At 42.2% G+C, this 24,276-nt stretch overlaps 1 protein-coding gene across 1 annotated transcript in view; it reads right to left on the bottom strand.

Moving 5' to 3' along the window:
• Positions 1-3,604: 3,604 nt before the first annotated feature.
• Positions 3,605-24,276, bottom strand: part of VWA8 (von Willebrand factor A domain containing 8) — a 181,262-nt gene continuing 160,590 nt past the window's right edge. The window contains exons 41-45 of the mRNA XM_425624.8: positions 22,307-22,432; positions 20,264-20,422; positions 11,192-11,290; positions 9,875-10,113; positions 3,605-7,963 (exon numbers count right to left, since the gene is read on the bottom strand). Coding sequence (XP_425624.5) covers positions 7,855-7,963; positions 9,875-10,113; positions 11,192-11,290; positions 20,264-20,422; positions 22,307-22,432 — 732 coding nt within the window. The 3' untranslated portion in view covers positions 3,605-7,854. The remainder of the gene's footprint in view (positions 7,964-9,874; positions 10,114-11,191; positions 11,291-20,263; positions 20,423-22,306; positions 22,433-24,276) is intronic.

The following is a 24,276-nucleotide window of genomic DNA, read 5'->3' on the forward strand; positions in this document are numbered from 1 at the left end:
TCAGCCTCCTCCATGGGAACGGAAAAAGCTTGGTGACCTCTAGCTGTGCTGCCTGCCATCTAGCCCCATCTCATTTTGGATTGGGGTGGTGGACATGATGCCTGTGGTCTACAGAGGTGCATTTGGTCCCTGGAACACATGCTGAGCAGGTTTAGCCTAAAACACAAAGATGCCGCCAGAGCCAGAGCTGAAGGGGATCTTTTAGGATCTCCTTCAACCTGAATGCTTGGGCACACACATTCTTGGCCATTTGCTTCTGATGGTCCTGTTTTGGTCTTTCCATCAATTCCCATTTCTTTTCTTCCAAGCTTCCCTCATTTATGTCGTCTCTCACTTATTTCATCAAAATAATCTTCTCTTGCTTTCCCTCTTCCTTGCACATTTTTTTTTTTTTCCAGATAACCCCAGAATCACATGAGCAGGGCTGCCACCCATCAGCTCAGGTTGCCCAGGGCCCCATCCAACCTGGCCTTGAACACCTTTAGGGATGGAGCACCACAACCTCTCTGAGCAGCAGTGCCAGTGCCTCACCACCATCATGGTGAAGAATTTCCTTCTCGTATTTAATTTAAATCTCCACTCTTTTAGTTTAAAGTCATTGCCCCTTGTCCTATCACAACAGGCCCTGGTAAGAAGCCTTCCTCTATATCTTTCTTGTAAACCCTCTTTAAGTAATGAAAAGCCAAAACAAGGTCTTACATAAAGCCATAGGAATCGCTGCTTCCTTTTTATATTTCAGCTAGGAAATCCCACTCCCAAGGCAGTGCACTTTACATGAGCATAACCACTGCCAAAGACAAAGGATGCTTCTAAATACCACATGCCACTGACAGTTTGTTAACAAGTTTTACCACAGGCGAGTTGTGCACCTGGATGATCCTGAGGAAGGAGCAAGGGTATCATTTAGAATAGAACTATGGAATCATAGAACTGTTTGAGTTGGAAGGGACCTTTAAAGGTCATCTGGGCCAATTCCCCTGCAATGAACAGGACTTGCATTTATGGGACTTGTATGCACTGATGATGGGGATTTAACCTCTGCATGAAGCAACAACCATTTGCCCAGGACTACTGATGTGCTGGACGGATGGGGCACTGAGGGGAGAGGACGATTACAGAACTAAAGGCTGATGGGCTCTGAGCTGCTGTCAGTAAGTTACAGTGCCAGAACCTTCCAACTTGATTCATGCAGACATTTTGTTTCTATTATTTTGTCATCCCAAGTACTGGATTAACTGCATGAAGTATCATTTAAAATGCTATCTTGCCCATTGGCTGTATTCTTCTCCTGCTGAGTTGTTTTGCCTACTCATTAGCACATGGATGGAAATTCACAGCTGATCTCGTAATTAAGGCACAGAGTAGAAAAGACTGCTGTTTACATTTTATTGGCATCATAAAACTTATTAACGTCTTAAGGGCTATAATATCACATACTAAAATCCTAGTTAAAGGCATGCTTAATTCCCAACTTCCAAAGCCCATGCCTGGGTATGCCAGCTTCAGTTCATGGCTTGAGGAAGGACGCAATGAGGCTGTGGGCCCCATCCCCTCCCATGACACCGGGGTTCATCCTCCCCCGTTCTTCTCACAGCTGCTGGGAGGAATGGGGCGGTGGGCAGAGGGAGGGAAGCATAGAGCCATTTCAGCTCTTTCAGACACCAACCATTGCTGCAGCAGGACAGCACCTGCAGCATCACACACACAGGAAGGCAAGCTTCTCACTGTGCAGCTCATGCGAAAACCAACAGGAGCATCCCTGCACCCCTATCCCCAATTGCATGTCTCCAAAACCAAAACCTTATTCCGTAATCCTCAGTTGTGAAACTCTAGTAGGTGATCCTAAGGATATAAAACCTACCCAAGCTGAAACGCAGATGTTGGTATGGTGCACGGAGTGTGATTTAGTCATGATAACAGGAAAAGGATCCGCAATGCCATCCCTTGTATCGCTCTCCCTGTAACATTTTCCTAACCAAGTAATGATGTTTTTGGACCTTTCCCAAACCGTTTGCTTATAATGCTGTCATCTTAGCCAGACAGACCGTCCAGAGGAGTTGCCATAAAATACTCATTTAATGATTTTGAAAAGCCCATTGCCAAGAATGGGTTTTGTATCGAGTCCTGGTATGAAAACTCTTATATATATATTTATATATAGTATTTCTGAGCTGCATTACATTTTAGGTTCCCAGTGAATGTTTCATTAAGAGGTTCCAGGGACATTAAAATTCTGGCTTGCACCAAAAGGCAATAACTAACTTGTACGCCTTTGAAAAATACACAACAAATGCGGTATTCAGGGGGCAGACTTCTTTTAGTCCGGTTCCCTCCATCACTTGTTGATGCGGACAAACCTCAATTCATCCTGAGCATGTGTCCGGGGTAGAGAAGAAGTTTATTCACTTCCCACTGCTGATGGGGATGCTTCAGCCTTGCACTGCTCAGCTCATCCTCATGTGGCCATAGGGGCACCTGGCATGATAACCCTCATCTTTGAGAAGAACACCAACCCATCATCCTCATCCTGAAGAACACTGAATTTTCAAATCTTCCCACGTGCACTTATTTTCCAGAAAATTCAGCTGACTTTAAGACATTTTACTCAGTGCTGCCACTGCTCATGTTGTCACAACAACCTCAGAAACTAAGGCACTTTTTCTGGCTGTGGGAATTTGTTATTTGTTTATGTTGATGACACTGTATGTGCTTCTGAATTGGTGCATGAATGGTGAAAAAGGGAGATCTTCTCTGCTTTCAGAGGTTAAAATGCCTGGTGCAAAGCCAAGCTCCTAGAAGATGAAGTCCATGTTGGCGCACCTCTTCTATGAAGGAAGGCTGAGGGAGTTGGGCTTGTTTAGCTTGGAGAAGAGAAGGCTCTGGGAAGACCTCGTTGCAGCCTTCCAGTACTTGAAGGGAGTTTACAAGCAGGAAGGAGGATGACAGGAATGACTTTAAATTAAAAGAAGGGAGATTTAGGTTAGATATTAGGAAGAAATTCTTTGCTGTGAGGATGGTGAGGCACTGGCACAGGCATTTAAGGCCAGGCTGGATGGGGCCCTGAGCAGCATGAGCTGGTGGGTGGACTGCCCGTACGATTTTGTGGTTCTCTGGAAAAAAGAAAAAAAAACAACCAAAAAACAAAAGAAAATAACTCATTTTGATAAAATAAGTGAGAGACAACATAGGCGAGAGAAGGTCAGGAGAAAAGAAATGGGGATTGACACAAAGACCAAGATAAGACCACCAAAAGCAAATGGCCAAGAATACATGTGCCTAAGCATGCAGGTTGAAAGAGGTCCTAAAAGAACTCCCTTCCAGCTCTCTTCAGTCCCCTTGGGTGCCATGAGCTCCCCTCAAGTTCTGCTTCCTCTCCCCAGTGCTGACAAAAAGAACAGTAAATGATAAAATGCAAATGAAGACGTCAACATGGACATGTTTGTTCCAGAAGCAGAAGTAGTTAGGAGCTAAACAACAACATCCTTCCCACCTACAGCAGACAAACCTATTCACACTAAAATGGTTTTGAATGCACTTTCAGCCTTTTTTTTTTTTAATACAGAGCTTCCGTACAACAATCAGATTTTCAAGTCAGCATTCTGGGTTCAGTCCACAGTTAAAATTTTATTATTTATATATTTATTTATTAATTATTTATAAATTATTAATAATTTATTTATTTTTCAGTCAGTAGCTTGTACATTCTCACTTCTGTGGGCATGTTATTCATTAATCAACACAATAATGTGCAATAGTCCACACAGCGCAACTGCAAGGTTCTTTTTCTTGTTGTCTGAACCATTTTCACTAATTGTTTTATAATCATTAATAAAAATGAAGACTTTATAGAAGAAGAGCTCTGGCTTTTTTGTGTCTCTCACCTGTACTCCCAGCAGGGCATCAGGTTGGTTTCAATTTTTTAAATACAGTATCTAAATCTCATGTTGTCCATTTGCTTGAATACCACATCAGTGTATTTCGTCAGCAATTACGACCTTTACTCTTAATTTTATCATGACAGCCATAACCGTGCTTGACAGTTGATGTCTGCAAAAAGAACAACGGGGGAACAAGCAGCGACTGCTGGAGCCCAAGCATCCATCCCTCCCACGTCTCTGCTCACACCCTGTATCCACACAGAGGCACCTCAGGCTGCTCACCTTCTTACATGGAGGATGTTCCTGGCTCTGACTGGAAGCATATCTGCCTGGGCTGTATATATAGAGAGAGATATGTATATATCTGTAATGTAGTTATGTATATATATCATAGAATCATAGAATCATAGAATGGCCTGGGTTGAAAAGGACCACAACGATCATCCAGTTTCAACCCCCCTGCTATGTGCAGGGTCACCAACCACCAGACCAGGCTGCCCAGAGCCACATCCAGCCTGGCCTTGAATGGCTCCAGGGATGGGGCATCCACAACCTCCTTGGGCAACTTGTTCCAGTGCGTCACCACAACTCTGGGTGAAAAATATATATTTCATAGAATCACCAAGGTTGCAAAAGACCCACAGGATCATCTAGTCCAACCATTCACCCATCACCAATAGTTCTCACTAAACCATGTCCCTCAACACAACGTCCAAACGTTCCTTGAACACCTCCAGGGTCGGTGACTCCACCACCTCTCTGGGCAGCCCATCCCAGTGCCTGACCACCCTTTCAGAGAAGTATTATTTCCTAATGTCCAGCCTGAACCTTCCCTGGCGCAGCTTGAAGCCATTCCCTCTAGTCCTATCACTAGTCACATGAGAGAATAGGCCCAGGCCTATCTGCACCTGGGTTAAACAGTAATCCTAAATGACTGTATACTCCTACTGAATGAATATTTAGTAAGAATAAACATGACATGCATAGATAGAACTAGATAAAAATTTGCATTACGAGAGGTAGTTAAAGTTATTAATGATTTGACTGGAGCACTGAAGGCAGTAGTGACAGGTCAGGACCCTCTCCAATCAGTCCTGTTCACACAGTAGAACTAGATTAGCACAAAAGCGCTGTGATAAACAGTGAGAGATGGAAAACATCTCTATATACCAACAAAGGAAACAGCACTGGTGCCTGCACTGCAGTGAGAATTCACTGGCACCACATTATTCCTAAGTATGTCACTATTGAACAAATAAATGCATATTAAAAAGCACTGCTGGGTCTCAGGGCCATGAAAGGACAGTGTTGGCTGGATGTTCCTGTAAGCTGAGCAGTGAGTCACACGGCCAATCCAAGGGGCCCACTGCTGCTGAGGCTTCTGCCTGTGTGACAGGCACTGGAATCATAGAATCATCATTACAATTGGAAAAAACCACTAAGATCAGCTAGTCCGACCATCAGCCCATCATCACCATGCCCGCTAACCATGTCCCTCAGTGCCACATCTACACATCTCTTGAACACTTCAATACCTCACTAGATCAGGTAAGAGTTGCTTACCCCAGGGAAATCTCCCATTGAATTGGAACAACTCAGAGAGCTGCTCTCAGGTCAAACACGGCCTGCAATAAGTGTTAAGTGATCATTCACCCCTTCTCCCCTCAGAAAGCACCAAAAGTTGCTCTCCCACTGCCCCCAGCTCTCTACAGTGCTTGCCCCATGGCCACATCCTGTGGACCTGTGAAATGTGAAACGAAACACAACAGAATGTCCCGAAACTAAGAATAAAGCCAAAGCTTTGAAAGATGGCCTAAATAATGTGACACTAAAAGTGATCTACAGGGTTACCCAAACAAATGGAATTTACTGTAGAGCTTCCCTGAAACAACGTCAGTCTTTATGATAATGCTAACTGTAACAGAGGAGGTGTACAGCACATGTGCTCGTCACTGCCCTGCAATGCTTCCTGTCTGAAGGCACTAAAAGCAGAAGTGCTAAAGGAATTTCCACTATAAACATGTTTACTAACAGGATTCCTAATGCAGCTCTTTATTGCATGTAGTATCTCAGGCTGTGTTTACGGGACCAGGATATTTATGTTTGGATGTGTGCTTCCCCTAAGCAGCCATGTCTGTGTGTACGTGAGCGTGTCTATGTGTGTGCATTTGTCCCAACCAGGATCAACCCAGCACTCCCCTCCCAACTCCCTGCAAACAGGAATTACGTCTTTAACCTCTTTGTTCTCATGTATATGCTTACCATAACAATCCCAGAAACCTCTGAAAAAGGCCTTCTATCCTCACACGTCCTCCTTTTCAGGACATTTTGGGGTATGTAGGGTAAAGCTGCCCAGAGAAGCTGAGGGTGCCCCATCCCTGGAGACACTCAAGGCCAGGTTGGATGGGGCCCTGGGCAGCTGAGCTGGTGGGTGGCACTGCCCATGGCAGGGGGTTGGAACTGGATGGGCTTTAAGGTCCCTTCCAACCCAACCATTCTTTGATGCTGTGCTTCTATGATTCTGTGATATGACACTTGGGGCACACAAACTTGGGCGCAGGTTAATAAGGTTACACAGATAGGCTGCTGCAGGGCACATGGTAGGGAACGGCCACCAGAAACTGGACCCTTCAAAACACCCATGGTTAGATTTAACAAAATCAAATTCATTTAACTCTTCAAAAGCACTGCTTGCAATGCAGTTTCAGTAACTTTAGGATTAAAATAAATACGAGAAGTACTGCAATTCCTCCATCATGTTTTTGAGCATTTCCCCTGACTTTTTTCTAGTTAAACTAATATGGGCAGACTATCAGAGACGATAGAACCCCAGCTTAGTTAAATGATAAATTCAATTCTTCAGGTATTCCTGTGTTCTTGATTCACTGCAAGATATCTGTTCTTTAGTATATAAAGAGATTATCACCTCATAGGACAAGCCAAACACCAGCCAACTGAATTATAAAATATCTTGACAACTATCCCGGATATTAAAGAACTATATGCCAACACAGATATCTTGCTAAAGTGAAAAGGGCTTTTTTTTTTTTCCTTTATAAAAATAATACTTATTTTTTCATGCCTAGATCTGTTCTTCACTTTCATCTCCAAAAGACCCAGGCAATGCAGATCATGAAGGAGCTCTAGGAAAATGCTAACAATTTTTTGTCTCCCAATCACAAAAGCACCTCCAGACACTGAGGCCATCTCAGGGACTCTGGGCAAAAGGAAAATAGGATTTTGTCATCCATCATGCAAGGGAGATGCAGTAGTCACCCCCTCCTTGGACATGCTGGCAGGTGGGCTCTCAAGACCGTTTTGAGCCCTTCCCCTTTCTTTTCACAGGCAGAACTGAAAGAGACATTTATTTTCCTCCTCAGCAGCCACTTTCTCTAGGTCTGACATCTCTGAGCACCGTGCCTGATCAGATAATGAATGTTTACATGTGACGGTCAGTGTTTGCAAACTGCCCCATTGTTCCCAGCCTCCAGCGGTGAAGCCCCAGTGCCCACCAGGACAAGAGAGCAACAGCAGAGGAAGGAACGGTTTCCTTCCTGATGAGAGCAGCCCTGATTAAATTGGAGATGGGGTTAACTACCCATTCAAACATACACACACAAAACACTGAAACAGATTGTCTGGCTCTGCCTTGTATAATATTATCTAATCCCAGAGAACCATGTTAGTAAAACCGTGCCAGATGATGCTGCAGTGCTGGCAACCCATCAGCCAGAGCAATGATCACAAACTGTACTTTATTTTTTGTCCCTCTGGAAGAACATCCACTCTGTTGCCAGCCCGAGGTTTACTTCAGCCTCACTGCAGTTCCTTGAACACAAGAAGTTGGTGGAGCTGTAGTGAAGATCGGGGTTGGTTTGCTGATTCCAGAACAGGATGTATTTTATTAATAGCTGATAGTCCTCAGCTGTAGAGTTCGTATCTTCAGCAGGAGTGGATTTCCCAGCACTGGTGCTGGCTAGGCACTTGACAGCATGGTTGACGTGAAGATCTGCTGTAAAATCTGAGGGATCTCTTTGGTATCCATGGCGATAAAGGAGCGTCCTGCTGGCAGAGTCCTCTGCAGCCTGCAGTGCAGAATGAGGGACAAGACAGAATTACCATTTCCAATTACGTTCCCTACCACAAGCCGGAGCTCCTTCAGAAGGGACGTTTTCCTTCTGAATACCTTGCCAACACATGTCATCTGTGCTGCTGTCACCGTGCAATTAAAGGCTTGGGAAAGCAGCAGTGGGAGGAAGGACTGAAAGCAGTTGGGTCGCTGAGGTCCTTTCAGCAAGACAATCAAAGCTATTTCTGGTTTTTATTCACGTCCTCTTTCTGACGTGCATAACATTTATTTTGATTAAGGCACCCGTGTCTCGACAAGGTATTAACCCATTTGGTGTTCTGATGGCAGCACGACATATTCCCCAGAAAGGCAGATATTTACTTCCTCTAAATACCCTGCTTTGATTGAACTCGCAGCTCTTTCAATTCAACACATCGAGTGATTCTAAATGTGCTCTTTGTATTTCCTCTTCTAGACCACGGCAGATTAGATGGACAGACATTTCTCAGCAAATATTAGCCTGACACGTTCTTATTCACAGCTTAACCTCCCTTAACAAAACGCTAAACAAGACGTACTTCACTCAATCCATCTCCCTCATGTCCAGCCAGCAGGCTTGGAAGGGATTTTCTTACTGCTTTTTAAACAAGTTTTAGCTTATGCTCTGCACCGTTACTCCAATGATAAGTTAAGCGAAACTTTTAAAGTGAGTTTTTCAAAAGCTGCCACAAGGAATTTGCTTGTCCTTCCCCCACGGCAGTTACAGGAAGGCTTTGTCTAATTCTGCCTTTACACATACACACATGCATCTTATTGACAGCACTGTGCGCATTTTCCATACCCAGCGAACTCGGCCATTACGAGATCTCTCCTTACACAGCAGGTTATGGTCAATGCTTTTTTTTTTCCATTTATTACTAGCAGATGTATAAGGGCATTCTGTAACTGCAATCTGCCAGAATGGTGGTATTTTATAGTGCACAGTGCAGCTTTGATGCACAGACCTGCAGCAGCCTGGGTTAACGCCAGCAGGGCAGCTTTAACTTTCAAACTCTTTCAAACCTTTGCTGATTGAAACTGCACACTGAGGGCCAGTTCCCTCTGGGGCATGCCTCACTCTGCTCCTGTCAAAAATGTGAACAGAAGCAGAAAGAGCAATGTTATTATTTGTGGCTGCAGCTTCCTGTTGTGCGTACTGCTCCTCAGTAGATGTGGAACATCAGCTCGGACAGAATTTCCTTATTTTCCCCCTGTACCCTAAGAGTTTCAAGTAGAATAACATAGTAGCACTGAGTGCAAGCATATTGGCTCAGACCCTCCAAAGAATTTAGGTCTCTAGCACAAGGGGAGTATCTGTGTAAAGACCTTTGAACTCCAGCTTTTCTTGCTTATATGACTCCTCCTAGGCCAACATCCGTTCACATCTCATACTGGGCACTTACAGAGGAATCACGTCTCTGCCAAGTTCTCCAGGAGGAAAGATTCAGGTGTCCCTTCAGATGCTCAGAATGCTCTGAACCAGCAGGCCACAAAGGAGGGTTGCAAGGACCCACAAACCAATCTTCTCCTTAACACAAGCTCTGCTTCTTTCTAGTACATCAAAAACTACGGTGGAGAGCACCAGCACGGACAACTATACCTACCTTCACTGTATTTAAAGCATCTCAGCACAGCTGAGGCTGGCAGGGCCCTCTGGGTCCCTCTGCTCCAGCCACTGCCTAGCAGGGACACCCAGAGCAGGGTGCCCAGGGCCACATCCAGGTGGCTCTGGGAGATCCCCAAGGAGTGGACCCCACAAGCCTCTGGGCAGCCTGTGCCAGTGCTCCGTGATCTGTCCAGCACAGAAGTGCTACCTGCACGGCTTAGCACAGTTTAGCTTTATGGTGAATGGAAACAGTTATATTAGGAATACAGTAAATAAACTTACCTATCTGCCTGGTCTCCTAAAGACCCTATAAATATGGCAAAAGCATTGACTTGACTGTTGGTGGTCAAGACCTGGGCAAATTTTGATGGTTCAATGCCGTATCGCTCCAGATTCGCATCACTCAAGACGATAACAAAATACTCATCAGCATCTTCCTTGGCGATTTCCCGAATGGCGTGCTCAGTGCCTTCCAAGGTATGATCTCCACTCATGCAGAACTGAGCATGAGCATGCATGACCTGTGTGCACAGCATAGCCAAATGCAAGTATGTAAGAGGACTTGATGAATAAACATTTATTTTGGCTGGCATGGAAGGAAGCAGATATTCGTTTATGATGTATTACGGGATGCACGTTCAGAATTATGGGCAGTGCATCAGATGCCACAGAACATGCAGCTTTTTATAAGCAATATGCTGCATTACACAGTGAATCACACACGGACAGAATTAGACAGGACCCTAAGGAGTGCAAAATACTTTGATAAGCTGCAGTTTGAGTAGCTTAGTTGCTATATGTTTAAGAAAGAAAAGAGGGCTTAGTTTCTTAATTCTGCTCCCACCTGTTTATGATTTGCACTGGACTTCCAAGTTCTAACAGTGTCACAGTTAGTATCAAATATGACTCCTGACAGCGGCAGCAAGTTTCACAAATGCTGAAACATTTTGTTTGAGGTTCTATGACACAAATACAATGCCTGCATTGATGAAGCTGCTTCCTATGCGGAGGGCAAGGAATTTTAGATGCTAGAAAATCCAGCCCTTCTAACCCAAATATTTTAAGAATATTTTTTGAAGGAAGCTCACAGTTAAAATGCATCAAGCTGCCAAAGTAGGTAAATCCTGCAATACACTTGGTGGGTTTTTTTTGCATACTATTGCAGTAAAATGTTGATAAATGCACTCATTTTGCAATTGTGATTTACCATGTTTTCAGTCTACCATCAGTACGCTGTCCCACTGCTACTGTGACATGTTAATTCCTGAAGGTATAAGGCCAAACCAATGACTTGGGATCCCCCTACAGATCAAATGATCCACTGACATGCTAGTAGTATCACCACGTCTTTAGGTAGGACTATGTATATCACTGCATAATGTTTGGAGCCTCCTATACCCCTTGATAAGCAGTCAAAATGACACATTTACAACATAGCAGACCAGAAAAAGGCATGTCCAGCCTCCATTATTTTGGCACAGTCTCTGAGAGGCTCTGTTTCAGCTTGCTGCTTTCTAATCTGCCCTTTATTTCACTCTTCTTATCCTTTGCAGTCATAAAATCCTTTATTACCCAGCATAGGTTGTTAGTAGGATTTACCTTAAGAATCTCTAATCTTTGCTTATTGTTCTTGGGAACTTTGCCACTCTCAACCAAGGCGATGTTGTAGCCATCTCCTGAATGTCCAACGATATCATACTGCAAGACAGGAAACTTCATCAGTCATCTGTTAGTCACACATGGTCCGTGGGTCACAATGATACGAGATAGATCAAAGGTGATTTCCCTTCAACAAGAAAACCTGAATGCTTTTTACTACTCATGTTTATGAGCTGCTTAAGGGAACTACTTGCAGTTGCTCACTGACATGAAAACATGGGAGAGAATCACAAAATAATGGAACAGCTACTTATTTCCATGGCCCCTTCTTTACCTCACTCCACCAACTGCGGAGCGGTGATGCATAAGATCAAGACCTTGCCCTCTCACATTGTCCACTCTTTTTGTTTTTAAGTAGCCATTTTCTTTCTCCTGAGCCTGACAAACAAAGAGCACATTGTTTGAGAGCAGCTCCGATGTCAGATGAATTGTTTGCGTGACCTCATTTTGCTCTGAAAAAAAGCACTACCAGCCTTCTTTTTAGTAAATCAGCATTCCTTATACTTGTGCATTGCTGATTAAAACCACTGCTAAATGTATGTAGAGCAGTGAATCCTAAGAGTCTCTGTACATTTTTGAAGGACGGAGTGTGTACAGCATTCCCTCCAGAAAGAGGCTGCATGTAGAGCTGTGCTAACTCAAATATCTCATTGAACAAACGATGTTATAGTTGGAAGGCTTTTGTTTTACGTGAGAGTTACATGAAAACCAAGACAAGCTGAGTTATGGCAAGGTCCTGCCCTGCCCTTTGTGTTGTGAATGTGGCAATCACCCCAAGGGAGAATTGCAGCAGGACAAAAGTGGATTTAAGACAAGTGATGGAGCACAGTGCATGGATCCTGAGCCTGGAGAAACCCTCAGTGTCCCACAGCTACTGTGACCTGCCCCTGGAGCATGGACATGCCTTTACTTTCCCCTGACCAGCTGGCGCTGAGCTGTCTCTCAGGGAGCTCTTATGCAATATTTTGTCTTTTTGTTAGCTTCTATTCATGCAGCGCTTGGAGGTCCCTGGTAGGTTCACCATCCCTAATTTCCACATAATCATATGGTGAAAGGTCTTGTCCTCAAAGTCATTCTGTCTTTTCTTTCCCATTGAAGATAATTTTACTTGGTGCAAGTCAGGTTGGGGAGATTGGAAAAACAGCGTTCTTTCTCAACAAAGCTCTTTCAATTTGTTTCCATATGGCTAATTTACCTTAAAATATTTCAAGATTAAAAGAAGGCTATAGCAGCTGTAATATTTCTAAATGTGACATCTCCCTCTGCAAAGCAACACACGTGCCACACACTATAGGTTATTTCACCCGGGGCCAAACTGTTTCAGGACAGCCTCACATAACCCAGACTTTCTTCCCCTGGAAATCACAGAGTCATAGAACGGCCTGGGTTGAAAAGGACCACTGTGATCATTGAGTTTCAACCCCTCTGCTATGTGCAGGGTCGCCAACCACTAAACCAGGCTGCCCAGAGCCACATCCAGCCTGGCCTTCAATGCCCCCAGGGACGGGGCATGCACAACCTCCTTGGGCAACCTGTTCCAGTGCATCACCACAAAAACCGTTATATAATCTAGTTTCCATGTATTCTCACATCATTCTGTTCCATTGGCTTTTCCAGCTCCTGTTCTCAGCTCGTCCATGCCCTGTATTTGCTACCCAGCCTCATGTAAACCTTCCTGTCTGCCACACACTCGCTCTTCAAAACCTCCTTCTGCCTGTACACCCTTTCCTCACCCTTAACTCTTCAGACTCTCTTTCCTGATGAATATTTACATGCTGTCTCTGTTGTCCCAAAACTGGTGTCTTTCCCAGAGAAAAGACAATAGTAAATGAAAAACACACCGATTTTGAGAAGAACATTAAGGTTACATTCAGCACTCTTTGGAATGAATACAAGACTAAACCAAGAACTTGAAGAGCACACGGAGCATGCACGTGTATTGTTTTACAACAGTATTGAAATCAGAGGAACTAAATAAAGCACTGGCTTAATGGAGCAGAAAATATACAGCGCTAATGTGGTTCTTATGTAACGTCAGCAGCATCCACGGATCTTCTCTTAAATTATGAAACCCCGCACGTCCTTTGCTGAGCAGTTCTGTATCATCCTTAAGATCAGCAACGTGATTACGGAAAACCAAGTGCGGTCATTCTCCCTTGCAAAAAGAAGTTTGATTGCTCTATAGTGGGATCCTGCCCAGCATTTCATGGGCCTCATCCCCAAGGTCCTTGTAGTCAGGCAGAGCTCATGGGAACAGGCCATGCTTTGCTACTTGGGAACAACATTTTGGTTGTTGGCACACCATGACGGGTGGATTTCATCTTGAGAAGGCTGGGTTTGAACTCAGTCTGACAGCCTGTGTGAAAGGGATGCCTCTAACTCTGGATGAGGCTCTGGGCAGCCTGCTTTAGTGGTCGGCGACCCTGCATATAGCAGAGGGATTAAAACTAGATGATCTTGGAGGTCCTTTTCAACCCAGGCCATGCTATGATTCTGTGATTCTATGATTCTAACTTCTGGTTCAAACCCCATGGATTTACCCCCTCTGCATTCCTGATCAAGGAGGGAATGCAGAGGCTGGGTACTATACTGTAAAGTATTGCAGGCATGTACAGCTGTTCACCTGGGAACATCAGGTTCTGTATGCTCTAACTTTGGCCACCCGTTCACTGTTTTCTGTGTGTGCCCATGCATGCATGTGAGTACATATATTTAACAGATGTTATCTGTTTTCTTCTTTCCTTGCCCACAGTTCACTAAGCTGTCTGTGATTGTTACAGAAGTGCGGTCAGGCAGCAGGGAAGAAGTGCTTGCTTGCTTCTTCCTGGCTGCTGCAGGCTGGTCAAGTGGAGCCTCTCCCAAAACAGGGTCAGACCCTACCTTGCCCATGCTGTGCTGCAGTCATCAGCCCTACCTCGTGCTGCCCTCCGCACTCCTCTCATCTCCCCGCAAGTCAACTCAGGGACCAGAAGTGGCCAAAAGCTCAACAAGAGTGAGGTTGCTTCTGGGGAGCTCTGAGGTCAGATGAGTACTCATCCAGGCTTTCTTTCTCCTTCTAACTTATGTTCTAATAAAACAAACAGTGTTCAGCGCTCTCCTGCTGTGAAAGGACAGCTACAGAGCACTGGCTGGCTGGGAACCTCAACTACTAAGAGCAAATGCGTGCTTTGTTAAAACCAGAGGCACTTTCCTTGCACTTGCAGTGGGGCCAGAACACAGCTAAAGGGAAGCACACAGAAAGAACCTCTGAGAGGCAGAGATCCACTGCAGTTTTCTCATAAGTCCCCTTGGAGAATTTACAGGGATAAAGTTAAAAGTGAGAGAAGAGCTGTGATATGAGCTTAATGGAGCAGGATTTTATTTTGTTTTGTTTTGTTATGTTTTTCACAGAATTGAGTGCAAGTACAGGCTCTCAGGACAAATCTAGCAGCAAAATATTTGTTTGCTACAGTGCAGGCTTAATTGAATTAATATATTGTTGTGTATATTGTGGCCTCAGGTGCACTGAGCCAAGAACTGCTCTGTTCAGCTCTGAGTACCCAACATTGTCTATGCAATGTAAACACGTTGTCTATGCAAGTAGCTTAATTTGACCATTCTTTCCCACTGGTGAATCCATGGCTACATTTTGCACTGAACGGATGGCTGCTGCTGCTGGATAACATGGAAGACTACGTCTTCTGCAGCTGCCGTACTGAAAGGTTCAGTTTGTGAAAGCATTTCAAAAAAGCTGAAAGAAGATGCACGCTGGATGTAAAAGGCAGTGTGAATTAGGGAGGCCTCTGCTGGAGGGCCACATCATTATAAATTGGTTCTTCTTCGGACAACACTGAACAGTTTTTAAAATCAAGCCTTCTGTTTGTTATTTTAAGTATCTATTCTGCCAAGCATGTGACACATCTTTTCTTTCCCTGAATTAAGAGTAATAAGGTAATTAAGAGTAATAAGATATTAGGTAATAACAGTAACAAGAAGTTAACTCCATGGATAAATTCTCCAAATGGAGAACGCTGAACTTGGCATACAAAACCTGCATTTTCCCTTTCATAGCACTACAAATGCGATTTCAAGCTTCTCCTACCAGTTATGTAACATGCCATTCATTGAACCACTTACCATTTTCTAAAGGCTTCATAAAATTGCCGTTGTATAATTTACTGGACATGCCTCCTAAATCTGCCTTCGTGCACATAAATGACAGTAATTAGGGATGATATAGAACCATATGGTTTACGTGACAGATATAACACTCTCCCTGCTATAACAAAGAATGAGCTGCCCTTCTGTGCATCTTCAAATAACTGACATGTACAATGAGGCATAGAAAAGATGTAAGAACTTTAGTCCCACAAAGCAACTCTGTTATTATAATGTACAGACGAGTAGGTTATGTACCCACACATCTGAAGGGGGTCAGGTGCATTTGTAGGCACATATTTAACCTCCACCACTAGCATGAGATTGGGAACATGGCTTCTATTACCTCAATCACTCCCACTCTTCTCTTTATTAAAGTACTTCAGGGGAAGCATGGATGAGATGACAACGGAGGAGGGCTTTGAAACATGGCTCTTAATTTAAATGTATTTCCTGACTGTAGGATGAGCCTCTCATTTCCCCCTTGACAAGGAATGATTCACTGCCTGCCCTTATGGGACATGGAAGGAGGCAGTTTGTGCTGCACAAGCATATAAAGCTGACAAATACCTGCTGGTACTCCTTCTGGCTCTAGCTGTAGATGTCCCTGTTCACTGTAGGGGAGTTAGACTTACCTGACCTGTGAAGATTCCTTCCAACTTAAATAATTCTATGATTCTATAAAATCATCATCTGCTTGATACAGTCAGATACCCAATACTTAGCTCCTCTGTAAAGGATGAGGTATTCTCTACCTTCTTTCAGTGACAGACCAATCAGACAATCATCATCAGTGTTACCAAGGGATAGTATGCATGGGGAAAGCTCAGCTGGCAGGATAAATCAACCCACCTCATATATTCAAGCCTTACCCTCTCGTACATTCACAACCTTATTTAGTGGAGAACTAAACCAGGCATCATTAGAAAAGTGGTCTTGAACAAAGGCAAAGAATTGGTTTCAAGACTTTGCACTCTGCCAAGATAACTGGAGAAGGGAATATTACTGTGAAAATCCCCTTCGAGTGTTCCACTTAACAAACCTGATGGTTCCCCAGATTCAACACTTGTTATGCAAGAAATCCCTCAAACTTGATAACATGTTGCTGTGATCCTTCCAGATGGGACTAAAACAGGAACAAGCAACAGTAGGCATATGTGGAGGACAAAAAGTTGGTTTTTATAAGACCACTCTGAGAAAGCAAGAAAAGATAGGAAGAGAAAGAACAAAGTGATAAAGCATTTGACACTGTCTCACACAACATTCTTGTCTCTAAGTTAGCGAGACATGGACTGGATGGATGGACCACTCAGTAGAGAAGGAATTGGTTGGGTGGTCACACTCAAAGAGCTGCAGTCAATGAGTCAGTGTCCAGAAGGAGACCAGTGATGAGTGGTGCTCCTCAGAGGTTGGTACTGAGACTGGTATTATTCAGCAGCTTTGTTGGTGATGTGGACAGTGGGATTGAGAGCACTCTCAGCGGGTTTTTGGATGGCACCAAGTTGAGTGGTGTGGTTGACATGCTAGAGAGAAACAATGCCATCCAGAGGAATCTTAAAAGGCTTAAAGAGGTGGGCCCACACGAACCTCATGAAGTGCAAGGTGCTGCATCTGGGTTAGAGCAATGCCAAGAATAATCACAGGCTGAGCCTGTAGTAGATTTAGATTAGATTTTATGAAGAAATTTTTCATTATGAGGGTGGGAGGCACTGGAATAAGTTGTCCAGAGAAGTTGTTAAAGACCGGAGTTGAAGATCACCGCACCTCACTCTTTGAAGACCTAATTACATTCATTAGAAACAGAGGAACTGGCACATGTCCTGGTTATTCTGGTGTGTATTCTGGTTATCCCAGGTGTAGTAACTGCCATAGCAGACTATGCATGAGAAAAGCTATATTTTAGAGCTGGAGAGATTAGAAATGCTATTTATTTTCATCAATTAAATAACACAAGAAGTCCATCAGCACATGCCTGGGAGATTTCTGATGAGAGCGAATCATGCAATTTTGCTTAAAATCTGCCTAATCATCGGATCATGTAAAGACAAATCTGACAAGTTAATAAACAGCTTCATTTGTACTCATTTTTGGGGGCAATTTCAGCAGCCAGTGAAATTTAAGGCCGCATCCTGTTTAGTGTTCTCATCATCTTTAGGGAGCCTTGTAATATTTGTGTAGATACTATGCTTGCAGTGAATGAAATCCCAATGGGACAGCAAAGAGAGATATGGAGGAAGAAAAATACTTTTCTTCCCTTGAGCAAAAGCAGCTCTGAGGTTGACAGAGCTCATAGTAAATCTGCCCAGCCCCAAATCAGGCTGCTGTTACTGGCCCACCAAAGTCTTCTCTCCAGTGCAAAAGAGCCTTTAAATGAAAGAGAGGTTGCTTAGAGCTGACTGAAGTTGAACAGATGTAGAAGCTGCAAACAACTTCTTCTCCTTGCTATATCACTCCTTGCTCAATTTTAAGCAACAAATTAGTCTTACAGCTGTCTGGACTCATAGAGATTGTGTGGATAATAGTTTTTTGTTTTTTTTTCCACTTCTCAAGTGAATGCTCTGTGGATGTTTACAGAGGCATTCTGATGCTTTCTGAGCTGTTCGTTCTCTGTTCTTTTGCTAATAATTTTTAACATACAATTAGCTTTCTGATGGCTGGTGGTCTCTGTGTTCAAAAAACCATGCAACATATTTACAAAGTTTATACGCAGAGCCCTAAGAAATCACTGAGTGAGGACCAGTGGACAGCTTAGAGTTCCTCACTCTGTATTTAAAATTAGGATTGCCTTTTTCTATTTACAGTACTTTACATTTTATAGCATCAAACATCATCTGCCATTTTATTTCCCAGTCACTACTTACTAGGCCTTTTTCTCCCACTTTCTGTAGCTGGATTTCCCCTTTTTTCCCAAATAACTTCATGCAGACAGCAACTTCTGTCACTTGACTATCCGGCCTCTTTTCCAAATCGCTGATGAACATGCAGAACGTCATTGGGACTGGCACAAATCCTAATGCAGTTTCACCAGTGACCTTCCTTTACTTCCTCACTCTGAAAAATGGCCACTTACAGTTGTCTGTTTTCATTAGTTTAAGCTGTACTTCATTTCTCTGAGAGCTTTCCCTTTTACCTCTAAAGCAGTTCTATTTCTGTATGAACTGATGGTGAGGGACCTTTTGACAAATGCTTTTGGCTAAGGAGACAGTCAACAAACCTTGCCTGCCACATACATATAGATGCTTCAGATACTTTGCTTCCCTTTTAAAAGCCATGTTGACTATACTCCAATATATTATATCTATCTATGCTACTACTTTCGTGGAGGATCTTGCATTTGATAATACTAATATGAATATTGTTTAGATACTCCTGATTTACCAAACACAATCACTTTGTATAACTGCACTTCCCCTATTAGCGTTCGTTATTAACATCACTGTTGTCAGTAAGCAGGACCTATATGAGCAGCTGACTCCTTTCCCATTTCCTTCTTAATTACAGTTGAGTTCCCGCATAGCCTCTCTAGGCTACTGTTGAAGCTTACAGTTACAGCATTTTTTCTCAACTAGGAATGCAAACAGAGGCTTCACTCTCTCCCCTGCCCATTTTCACAACATTGGCAGGAATTGAGTATCTTTGGGAACTCAACCACTGTTCCACATTTATTGGAATTTGGACAATGTGTTCTGAAGTTGAAGGGCAAAAAAGCACGACTGACATAGTATGACAACACAAGCTTTTACTTAGGAAAGTGGGCTAAAGACATAATGCCTGTCTCATTTTACAGCCTCTTCTCTGACAATTGGAAGACTGAATGATCATTTTTAGAAGACATTCTAGGAGGACAACTCTATATGTTGTGTTCTTCAGAGGAGATTCTAGGGTAGAACTGAAACCTGTAAGATTATGCTATCAGAGGAACAACATGAAGCAAACCTGACTGAATTGATCTGGACTAAGTATTATACTAATCTTAGAAGATTTTACATTTTGTTCTGACATATTTTAAGTCTCATGATTGAGATGCTCTTCAGTAAAGACATCTGTATTCTTCCATCAAACACTGAGTTTGTCAAAAAATAAACTCAAGATTGGCCATTTCTGTCATTTTTCATAGAATCATAGAATCACTAAGGTTGGAAAAGACCCACAGGATCATCCAGTCCAACCATTCGCCCTTCACCAATGGTTCTCGCTAAACCGTGTCCCTCAACACAACATCCAAACGCTCTTTGAACACCACCAGGCTCGGTGACTCCACCACCTCTCTGGGCAGCCCATTCCAGTTTTTTGAAGTTAAGTTCCAATTTTGAAGTTAAAGAAACGTACCTGAGGCCTTGTTTAGGTTTACAGAGACAAAAAAGAGCACAAAATTAATTGACATTTCCTTTGCAGACTACCATTAAATAACATTTTGGACCCAGCATCTTTCAACACAATAAATGGTTTTCTTGCTTTCACAACTAATGGACAAATAAGTTTGGTCTTTTTCCATCACAAAGTACTACTGTTCATACCCTTGGGTGAAATGGAAAGGCTGTGCATTTTTGCATGTCCCAAAGCTCATATTTACCTGTGTTCTACAGTCTTTAGTGTTTCTGTTCCAAGAAACAAATTAATCGATAAATGCAGAAGAAGGCAGCATATTTCAGCAAAAATTGGAGTCTTAAATTGAATTCTCCTCTGCTGAAGCATGTAATGTTTCTTATCCATTCACTAGTATTATTTTTCAGTTTGCCAGAAACAGATTAGTGCCTTCATTTCCTTGCAGGAATGAATAATGTCCTTTGGCTAGACTGACCACTGAAACACTTTTTCCGCCGTTCCATATAGTCTGTGCAATAACCACAGACCTCCTAGCACAGCTATAATTACCTTGAATTTGTGCTCATAATTCTCAAAAGCTTCCAAGACCATGCAGACAGCCTCCATGGAGCGCTCCAGTCGTCCGTCGACCCCATTAAAGCGGTACATGCTTCCAGAAACATCCACCACTAAGCGCAAGCGTTTAGGCTTCTGCTGGGGGCTCCCAGGCTGGCAGGCGAACACAGCAGAAAAGAAAATTACACACTGCAAGTGGGAAACCTAAGCATGACTACGGATAACATGCTTTGGAAAAAGAACCCACCAGACTGAGCAAAGCACAAAATCTTTCTCTAAAAGGTCTCTAAAAAGAACAAAAATATCTTTTTTTTTTTTTTCTATGTGTTTCAGAGCAATTGCTGAACAGATACCTCAACTCATTCTTTCCCTTCACCTTCAATGACTGGAAACAACATAGCTTTAAAAATTCCACACATGCTTGTCAGGAAAGTACTTTTTCTGGTCTCATTTGTTATTCTTCACATTTCAGAAAGAATACTCTCAACTTTTCTCAGTCTGCCAAAGCTCATAATGGAAATGTTCTTCCTTGGCTTACAATACTAACAGAGACCCCGAGAAGAAAATCTAATCTGCTGAGGTTTATAATATTTAAAAAATGTTTAAAATCTTGTTCTGATTCACTACCAGATTTATTTCTCTTCATTCTCATTCCCAAACCATTACTTTTTCCTGAAAACAACCTCCATCTGTTTTAACAATTACTGGCACAGTACATTCCAAGGAGAGACTTTATACAGTGTGCACTGAGATCAGTCTGGATACAAGTTAATGGCTATTAAATACGATTTGTCTAAAAACAGTCACATTAAAAAACAGATACCTAAAACGCTTCTATTAACTAGAAAGAGCTGCCAGCATTTGTGTGCTTTACTCTTTCATTGTTTTCTCAATGGACTGCCGCACCCTTACAAAACAGCGGGAGTGAGACGATTCATTAAATCCTACTCTTCTTTTTATAGCAAAATTTAAAGATGTCTTTTTTTTTTTCACTGCTATGACTAACTATGCATTATAACTCAACTGTTTACATTGAGAAAATGCATTTGAAAATGAAAATGCAAAGATCAGAAATGAGGATCTAATCACTTCTCCCTTATTGATCTTCCACATAGGCAAGGATAACTTCTAAGAACTGATCAAAGTAACAGACACCAGGTTTAAGTAGCAGAAAAAATAATACCAGAGATTCAACAAAAGGGGAAACCTGTTGTGCAAAATGATGTTGGACCCATCTATTAAAAAAAAAAGCACCTTAAAGTCAGAATTTCAAAAAAGATTGCAAAAAGACTATAAAGATTGCAAAAAAAAAACCAAAAAAACCAACCCTCTCACAATCTGTCATTAAGTATTACTGTTAAATATTTTTGATCAGCCACACACATTCTGGCTGGGTTTTGTTGATCTGATTCAACTGGTTTCATAGTTGTAACCTCATCTCACGTAAGGCCTAACTTTAATGTCTTCTAAGGAGTGGCTGAAATGAGACACAGGACAGGCAACTTTATCATACCTCAGTGGTTTTTCCTCACACTTCTTTCTCATTATTGCTTTTATTCTTAAAACTAAGTACCTATGAGAGACAGAATACTTTGCATATGATGGAAAAATAATAGATCTATACAATGCTTGTTTTTATAAAATTTTCAAGGGTGTTGGGGTATATAATAACAAAAAGAAATAGTAAGTTATAATAGTGAGAAAATCTCTTCCTTCTATTTTTTAGATGAACGAGCAGTTTTCTGATAATCACCTTCAGCTCTTGAAAATATAAAACAAGAGCATTAAACCTGTTACACTGGATCAAAGCAAAGGGCTGCTTAGATCAGCACCTCTCTGAGGGTGGCCAACAGCAAATGCATGGAAGATTATAGGAAGAGTTGAAGCAAATCTTCCATTTTGCGTCTGTCTCAGCAAATTCCTGAGCCAGAGATGGTTCTTCTGAGTTTCTCATCTCTATACCAGTACAGCCACTAAGAAATCATCAAACCTGTTAAGCCCTCCCCTACTTTTCCCTGCTACTTGTTGGATACTTACTTGCGGCTCAAGCTCTCCCCGTCGTTTATAAATGGCTTTTTCTCCCGTCAACCCATCAATGATTTTGGCATCATCTAGCTCTCCAACAGCTTGGTGTCTCATCCACTGTCTTTCCTTACCCTTGGCCTACAACAGAAAAAGAACAAATCTTAATTCACTCAGTGATTTGGAGGTATTTTAGGCAATTTAAGACCCACTGTATGTGACAGGCATATAAACTTTCTTTCTCATTACGTGATATTTTTGGCAAAAGCCAATGAAACCTGAACACATTTTCATATCTCTTTCCCTCTCTTTCTCTGAAAGAAAAGTCAATACTGACAAAGAATACAGTCCTCTGTAATTTTGCCTTCCTTAAAGTCTTCTGATACGTGGGAGTTTACCTGTGGACTGTGGAAATATTAAGCTTTTTTCTTACAAATGTGCTGGAAATTTGAGTAACAAATCTGTGCAAAACTGCATACAACCAGAGGGACATGAGTAACTGGCAATTTATTACATGCTCTCCATTCAAGTAACCCAAGAAAAAAAAAAGTGGCTGACTTCAAGGTAAAATTAAGCAGCATTAAGCTTACGTAGTAGTAAGTGGCTTCTTTTAAACCAGCATTTGTAATACACTATTTTTCTATTTTAGAATAAAAACCTTGAAAATTGTGATACTTGAGAGATATTTCACTTAATTTCTTTATTTTATTTTATTTGAAAGAACATCAGTAATTTACAGCCTGCTTGTTGAGAATGCCCTACAGTTCAGTAACTCAAGTATTTATGGAACTTCAGTATGTAGAAAAAAGCACAGAATATTAAAGATTCAAGTATTTCAGATTTAAAAAAAAATCTATTTAGGAATACTTGAAATGGATAGCTTCATCATAGTCCCCATGTCATAAGATTATCTAAAGACAGCAAAGAGTACATATATGTGTTTTAAGCCTTATTTCATTTCTGCTTAAATTATCAGTTTGATGTTGTTCATCCCCGTAGTAAGGCCAGCCTGGAAATATGATTTTAAATTTATATATGTATATTGCATTTGCATGCTCAGCAAAATTGCTGGTTAGCAGCTGGAAGCAAATCAAATATCCAGCAGGACACAAACTGCCTGAGACATTGGATCTCAGGAATGAAAATCAGTTGCTCTTTGAGAAGCAGGAAGTGTTACATTACAAATCCCAAGCAAACGGCAGGCCTGGGATTTGAGAGGACAAATCATTGCAATTTTGTACAGTCTGAGCAGTAAGGTGATGGTTTCCTAAGGCTAAGAGAATCTTTGAAATTGCTTTGGTCAAAATTTATGAGGTTTTTCTTTTTACTGCATATGGAAAAAGGCGTTTTGGATTACTGCCTATTGCCAATAGCTATTCAAAAGTAATGGACTAGTTATCTATGAAAATAAGTGTGCAGAAAGAACACAAAGCCACAGGGAAAATGTTCTGATTAATTCATTTTACAGTATCGAGTTAACACAGCTGTAACAAGCACAGGTCTTTTTAGTTAGGTTATGTCAAAAGCTTTACGGATTCTTGCAATACATGGAAACCTCAGCCTCTTAGTAAATCACATGAGGCTAAAGGGTAAAAGATTTCTTAAGTTATGAATTCAGTCAGTTGTTCTCTCTGATACACTTCAGTGGTTCTATGGCTAGCCTAGCTCTAACCAAGTTTTGCAGTGGGGCATCCAGGAATAAACCCTAGCTTAGTAGTCTTCACTATCATTAACTACCCTTGGGACAGAGTTTGAAATCCCCCCTTCCATAGGATTATTGATTTCTTTGTTGCCCTGGAAATTGTGTAACATTGCAAGAGGAGACCTGTAAATGCATAGAATCATATCACTGAATCATAGAATGGCTAGGGTTGAAAGGGACCTCAAGGATCATCAAGCTCCAACCTCCCTGCCGCAGGCAGGGCCACTAACCTCCATAATCAGGCTGCCCTGATTCTAGATGACCTCTCCATGCTCCACTGAAT

The sequence above is a fragment of the Gallus gallus genome, chromosome 1 (genome assembly GCF_016699485.2).
Source record: "Gallus gallus isolate bGalGal1 chromosome 1, bGalGal1.mat.broiler.GRCg7b, whole genome shotgun sequence".
Lineage (NCBI taxonomy): Eukaryota > Metazoa > Chordata > Aves > Galliformes > Phasianidae > Gallus > Gallus gallus.